This window comes from Octopus bimaculoides, chromosome 10, assembly GCF_046866305.1.
Source record: "Octopus bimaculoides isolate indiv1 chromosome 10, ASM4686630v1, whole genome shotgun sequence".
Taxonomy (NCBI): Eukaryota; Metazoa; Mollusca; class Cephalopoda; order Octopoda; family Octopodidae; genus Octopus; species Octopus bimaculoides.
This window is the reverse complement of record NC_142937.1, coordinates 53209676-53217526: the sequence shown is the minus strand read 5'-3', so window position 1 is coordinate 53217526 and position 7851 is coordinate 53209676. Positions and strand designations below refer to the sequence as shown.

Below are 7851 nucleotides of genomic sequence, written 5' to 3'. Positions count from 1 at the left end.
CTACACCCAGATATGTCTCTGAAAACAATAACCGTCTGCTTGAATGGGCTACGGTTCCCCAGAGCTGACTGTGTATCTCTTCCAGGTGATGCTATCAAATTAGACTTGGTCTGAGTCAACTTCGGCCGAAACTTATCTAAGTAATCTAATTTATGCTGTAACCTTTTAATCAAAGCATGACAACATGGGTAGAGGCTGATATCTTAACATTTTTGATGGTCTTAAGTATAAAAAAGTATTAAAGATTTATATAGAACTACATCCAGAGTATGTCTATAAGCTATTGTGTTTAGACCTGGTTTCTATCCTCAAACTGTTCCGTTTTGTAGATGCAGTTTTTTTTTAATAAAGCACTCTGAAATTAGAAAATCAAAAATTTGCAACAATCTCGATCCCATGAGTATCGGATAATGGATTTTCAACTGTGTAAAGGAATTGATTGTGGTGATCGTAGTTTTGACAGTGATTGTGGTGAAAGCAGAGACAGTGTTGATGATGACGATGGTCGAAATAAGTATGAGAGGAGGTTATGTTTTTGCCGGCGTTGGTTTGGGGAATTTGGCGATTTTCAGCATGGGTGGAAATGAGCTGCTTGGCGGAGGTCTGCGCTCTCCGAGTGCTTTTCTAGTTATATATTTTAATAATTTACTTTTACTCTTATACACTTTAATTGACTATTATTATCATTATCATTGAATTTAAATATAAATATTAATATCAAGTAATGCGCAAATGAACATACACGATCGCACAAGTATTAAACATACTTTTATATCTAAATATAAATGATAGTATAATTACCTTGATAACATTCTACCAACATGAATACATACTTGAGAACTTATATAATAACTTAGGATGAAAACACACACTTATATGTATATATAAACACATACACATGTTAATACATAAACATAGTCATCCGTACTTATTTAATATGTATATATGCATTTAAACATATATATAAGCACACATGCATACACATATGAACAAAAATTTATTTCAATTTCACTTTCGTATAATCTATTTTATTTATTTCATCTTATTTTAACGTTATTTTATTATATATTTATATTATGTTTATTTATAATTGTTTTGTTTTTGCTCTTATATATCTTAAGTAACTTAGAAAGAAACATACACGCATGCACATGCATATTGATGTATAAACTATTGACATTCATAGTTGTTGCGAGTATATCTATATTGATAATCTACTCCTGGATAGTTAAACTGCAATCTTTTCTGCGGGACTATTCGTGACGCATATGGGGGTAATTTGAGGAGGGATACGGAATTTACTAGTCGATATAAATTTGGAGATGATGATTTTTCTTATGTGATATTTGATGTCGCATGGTCAAATGTACATGGGTAGCATTTTCAGATTGATAATTTAGATATCATGCTGAAGAGTGAAATGAATTTTTATAAAATTATAAACACGAAACGTCGTACATGATTAACTAACGGCAGGTTTGTTTTGTTTATTTTTCCTCTTTTGTTCTATGTGAGCCATGAATATCGCTATACGATGGAGACTTAATTGTAGTTAGAATTAGTAGTTTAACTGCTATTTCTAAAGTTTAAGTATGTTGGTGAAGCAACTTTTGCTGATCCCTATATTATGTTTATAATTATAAATGTTTTACCGATAAAGGTTTTTTGCATACTGAACTACTTGGCAAAATTGTTAATTATTAATTTATTAATTAGTTGACAATTCCCTGCCCTCTATCTATCTATCTATCTATCTATCTATCTATCTATCTATCTATCTATCTATCTATCTATCTATCTATCTATCTATCTATCTATCTATCTATCTCCCCCCCCTCTCTCTCTCTCTCTATATATATATATATATACATTATAATAAAAAAGTAAAACCATTAATAATTTTACCTGGTAGCCAGTGCGGAAATAAAAACCACATAGGTAAATTTTACAAAATGTTTTATAATTATATACATAATTATAACAAGGGATCGGCTTTATGACTCACTATGCACTGCAGAAATAGACGCTAAAGCCCCTATTACCACCTTAAAATCTCCGAGAATATAAATTTACTCTATGATTGAAACTGTATTTACTGTGGTCTAGATCTTAACACACTGCACGTGGGTATAAAAGAAAGATGTGAATTCTACTAAATAGTTTATTTTTACGAGTGTGGATGGATATTGTTCATGCGATGTCGCTGATCACATGCCTATTTTGAGATACTTGTAAATTTATGCTATGGAACACTGTCACTGATGAGAGTTGTAAGTAACTTTAAGCTTGAAACACGATCTTGTACGCAGTTAGCCGAACCTTTACTCACCTACAATATAGTGTGTTATTCTCGGAGATTTTAAGATGGTAACAGGGGCTTTAGCGTCTGTTTCTGCAGTGCGTGGTGAGGCGTAAAGCCGATCCCTTGTTATAATTATATATATAATTATAAAATATTATATATATATATATATATATATATATATATATATATATATATATATATATATATTATTGAAAGATTGAAAAAACCAAATAATGCAAATTGATTTTAAGATGAGGAAACGTAAACTAAAAGTAAGTTACATGGTAATCTTTGGTCTTATATGTATCCAATATTCCGGGACATACAAGTCCCGTCTTCAGGGTTAAAAAGTAACTGTCCTTGGTAAGATGTTTTTGTCGAAGATAAAATAATTCTATGATTATATTTAAATTTTCAAGTATTTCTCTTCGTGAATATTAGTGACGTCAATTATTAACTTATCGCTCCACAAATCAATTTTCATCACCTCTTTTTTAATATGTAGCAAATGTGCCTGTGTGTGTATGTCATGTTACGTTTTGCGTGCCTAACCCCAATCTATTATTTACCAAAGTTTCCTTGGTATTTTTACATTTATCAATGTGTTTTTTGAATGAGGATGCGCGTGTGTTGAGATGTTCCTTAATGCGAGCATGCAAAGTTTGAGTTGTTCTGCCTATATAAAACGCCTTACATTTGTTGCATTCTATTTGGCATACTACATGTGTCCGCTGGCACATACTTGTATCGCGGATAGGACAGTTAGTTAATGAGCATTGATTTTTGTCTCTAGATTGCATTTTATTCAGGTATCTGCGCAGAGAGGGGTCGGAGTGTGCTAATTGTATGTCTAGTCCTACGTTGCGTATGGCTCTACGAATTGCTGTGGTTATGCTTTTATTGAAATGTGGTAATTTCATGAAACAGGTGTTAAAGAAGGTCTTATGTCTGCGGCGCTTTTGGTTTTTAATTCGGTTTATTGTGGATGTTGGGTATCCATTCAGCCTCTGTGAAGTGTGCGATGTGAGAAATCTGGTCCTCAACTTTGCTACATTTATTCTTGATACGTGCTAGTTCATTTCGTATGTATCCCGTTTTAGCACCGAGGGGTAGGGCTGACCTATAATTCACAAACAGTTCTCTACTGGCAGCTTTATTATAGACGTTGGTGTATATATTGCCTCTCTTTGTTATTTTAAGCTGGAGGTCTAGTAGAGATAAAGAACCATCTTTATCGGGCTGTTCAGTGGTAAATATTATGTTACTGTCTATGCTTGAGAATGTCGTGGATATTTGGTCGGCCTCTTCACGAGATGAAGTGATGATAAGTATATCATCTCTGTATCTAGTGAAGAAAACACAGGAGCGACGTTCTAGTCGGTTCATGTAAATAATGGCTAGAAGGCCTGGAAGACTGGATCCCATGGGCAGACCCGTTGTTTGCATGTATATGTGGTGGTGGAAAGTGAAATAAGAATTTTCTACGACGACCGCTAGCAGTTGATGTATGTCCTGTGGAGTGACGTCATAGCAATATATATTATATGAACTGATGCATTCCGTTACTAAGTTGACGGCTGGAAGAGCGGGTACTGTCGTGTAGAGGGAAGCAACGTCAAGGCTAAATGCACATCTGTTGAGTATAAGTTGTACGGGTTCTATTCTGAGTAGTCTTCGTATGACCTCGTCGGAGCTGCTGACATGTCCAGGAAAAGTGTGAAGTATAGGCTTGAGTATCTGGGAGAAGAACCAGGAGATTTTATAGAGGGTTCCTTCTATACTAGAGACAATTGGTCTAATCTGTAGATTCATACTAGTCTTCTGAGTTGTAATGAGGTAATAGAATGTTGGTAACCTGCTGTTTCTGATGATGGGGTTGTGTTTATATTTGTTAGGGAGTTGCCTACGTCTGCATATATCTGTCCATGTGGTGTTGACGTGGTCTTCTATCTGTTGAGCAGTAATGTTTGTCACTTCTGCATATAGTGCACCGTTGTTAAGGTGCTCATATGCTAAGTTGTTATATGTGTTTCTCGAGGTGACACAGAATTCTTTCCCCCTGCCGGAAGGGAGGTATACAAGGTCCTTCTCTCGCATGTTGTTTAGAAGGAGGCGTTCTTTTAAGAAGAGGTTAGGGTGTATTTTCTTATGTTGTCTTAATGTTTTCAAAATAGACTGCTTAAGTCTAGAGAGTTTTAGGTTAAGTTCTTGGTTGATCGGCGGTGGAGAAAGTGGGTGGTCTAAGTGGTATATAGGAAATTTATTGTTGTTCATAGTAGTAGTAATAGTAGTGTTTAATACGGAGAGCCATTTGAGTTGATAGGCATCTCGGCAAAAGTTGGTCTCAAGATTTAGCATCATCTTGTCGTCTAGTTGTGTTAATATAAATTTTGGGCCAAAGCTGAGAAGTTTAAGTTCTTCCTGGGATAGAGATCCAAACCTCCAGCCCTTCTCTGCGCGGATACCTGAATAAAAAGCAATCTAGAGACGCGATACAGGAATGTGCCAGCGGACACATGTAGTGTACCGAATAGAATGCAACAAATGTAAGACGTTTTATATAGGCAGCACAACTCGAACTTTGCATACCCGCATTAAGGAATATCTCAAAACACGCGCATCCTCATTCAAAAAACACATTGATAAATGTAAAAATACCAACAAACAAATTAAAGTTACTATTAAAGCCAATGATAGAAATCTCGGCAACTTAAGAATTAAGGAAGCTTTGATTATCTATAAATTAAACTCACAAATATATAATAGATTGGAGCTAGGCACGCAGTACGTAACATGACATACACACAGGCACATTTGCTACATATTAGAAAAGAGGTGATGAACATTGATTTGTGGAGCGATAAGGTAATAACTGACGTCACTAACATTCACGAAGAAGAGAAACGCTTGAAAATTCAGATATAATCAGAGAATTATTTTATCTTCGACAAAAAACATCTTACCAAGGACAGTTCCTTTTTAACCCCGAAGAAGGGACTTGTATGTCCCGAAACATTGGATACATATAAGACCAAAGATTACAAGGTAACGTACTTTTAGTTTACGTTACCTCATCTTAAAATCTATTTGCATTGTTTGGCCTTTTAAATCTTTCAACATTATATTCCATATACAATGCTTCAAGCGAACTATAAAATCTTATAATACACACACACACACACACACACACACACACACACACACACACACACACACACACACACACACACACACACACACACACACACATATGACGTGCAGTGAATTTATGGAAAGAAGTCCCATAAAACTCATCAGTTTAGTTAAAAATGGAGAAGACAAGTTATTAAAATATATAAGAGAATTTTAATTCTTGCAGAATATATTTCCTTAATATGTAATATACCTATAATTTAATTGTATTTTATTTTATTTGCATAACCTTAGAATTACACATATTTTACTGCTGATATATGCACACATGTATGCACATAGTGTACTTCTTGGTGTCTTACATGCCTACAACCATGTGTGAATATCTAGGTATGGAGCTTATATGTCATGTGTGTGTATATATCTATTGATTTGTGTTTGTTTACTTTATGTTCGTACTAACATGTATTTTTTATATGAACGTGTGTATTTGCGTATATAGGTACGTTTCGCATATAAATATATATATATTGGAAGGTTTGGAGGTGATGTACAGAAATTATATAGAAAAAAATTAAGGTACTCAGAAATCTGGATGTTTGTACATTTACAGATTTTTATTAATGTCACATATTAAATAAAGCGCTTTTCACCTAGTCGTGTAGGATTTTCAAATTGTTTTTCAAAAACAATTCGAAAATCCTACACGACTAGGTGAAAAGCGCTTTATTTAATATGTGACATTAATAAAAATCTGTAAATGTACAAACATCCAGATTTCTGAGTACCTTAATTTTTCTCTCTCTCTCTCTCTCTCTCTCTCTCTCTCTCTCTCTCTCTCTCTCTCTCTCTCTCTCTCTATATATATATATATATATATATATATATATATATATATATATATATATATATATATATATATATATATATATGCTACTTGTTATGTGTGTGTATTTATATCTAAATGTATCCCTTCTCTCTTTGCACCAGTATGTGTATGTTTTTGTACAGTGTTTCTTTTTTTATGTATATCTTAATCATAAAAGAACTAGAATTCCAATATCTATATATACTAATATACAAATATGCCTCTACGTATGAGTAAACATACAAACACTTTTCTCCTTATAAGATCATTTTTCTACAACATGTATAAATTTTTGTACACTTATGTGCATTCTCCTACTCGTATATTTTCTTATATACATAACCGACAATACTCTCCCATTACTTGAATATCACTACTACCCTACTACCATTGCATATCCCTCTCACATAATACTAAGCTAGTTTTTTTTACCTCTCAATAAATTTTTTATTTATACTAAAACACAGCTACTGTATAATCTTAACTATTTTCGAGTTTTATTTATTTTTTTCTGCCTTATATTTAATATATACTAACGAATATTAGTTTTTATGCAAACATAAGTCTTTCTTATACATCAAATTCTCTCTTTAACCATTTTTACCTCTCTAATACTTGTTTACGTTAACTATCTAGTATTTGCTCTTTATATACTATTTCCTCAAGATTAACTCTATTCTCATGTATAAAAATATTTTTAAAATACATCTCACTACGTAATGTTTTCTACTGTCACCTCATATCTTAATTCAAATATAGTAGTGCCTTTCCATTGGACATTTGTAATATATTTTTTATGCCCTACACTACTTATTTGGAGGTAAAATTTCTAATCTCCTTACTCATCTATAGAGGGAACGTCTCTGATACCTCTTTACTTATATTTTCAAATAACCGGTATAGCCCTTAGTTATAGTTAATATCCAACATGACTCACGTCTCTTTTTCACAATGATAAAGATATTTATCTCCTAGATTCAATTCTTCTGCTATATTCTTTCTCAAGTTCATTGTAATTTTGTTTATACTTACTGCACTGAAGAGTGCAATGATATATATAGTTAAATTAATTAAATTAATTAAATTAATTTAATCGTATAAAAAGGTTTGAATGGTACAACAATGCACTATAATACAAAAAAAATGGACTATATACCTGTTGTAATTTAGTTATCTATAGTTCGATGATATTTCGGAATACAATTCCTTCTTCAGATATTCTTAGATGGAGTCGCTGCTATAATCTGTTTTCCAACGGTTTTTCTTTTTTTGGAAGCGTCTCAGTAGCAGTCTCACGAAGAAGCTCCTTCCGGAATTCTTTATGAGAAGTGCGTGAGGTCAGCTATGTCTCAATCTCGTGTGTGTTGGTACATCTGTAGCGCTGCTTCTAAGTTATGTGTTATACGTGCAGCTTCCCTTTTTCCCTTCTTTTTTGCCCTCTTCTTTTTGTTATAAACAATACATGTGCTTCAAGCGAACTACAATACTCTCCTAATCATATTCAATTCAATCATGAATTTGCATTATTTTTATATCTCTATACGAA

General features: G+C 33.2%; 1 protein-coding gene across 1 annotated transcript; it reads right to left on the bottom strand.

Annotated features, from left to right (window-relative positions):
- Window positions 1-3271: 3271 nt before the first annotated feature.
- Window positions 3272-4666, bottom strand: LOC149133726 (uncharacterized). Its single transcript, XM_089358242.1, has one exon. The coding sequence runs from the start codon at window positions 4664-4666 to the stop codon at window positions 3272-3274; it is 1395 nt and encodes a 464-aa protein (XP_089214368.1).
- Window positions 4667-7851: the final 3185 nt, after the last annotated feature.

Bases quoted from the DNA above. Each gene is read 5' to 3' on its own strand.
- LOC149133726 (XM_089358242.1), bottom strand. From the start codon at position 4,666: ATGATGCTAAATCTTGAGACCAACTTTTGCCGAGATGCCTATCAACTC.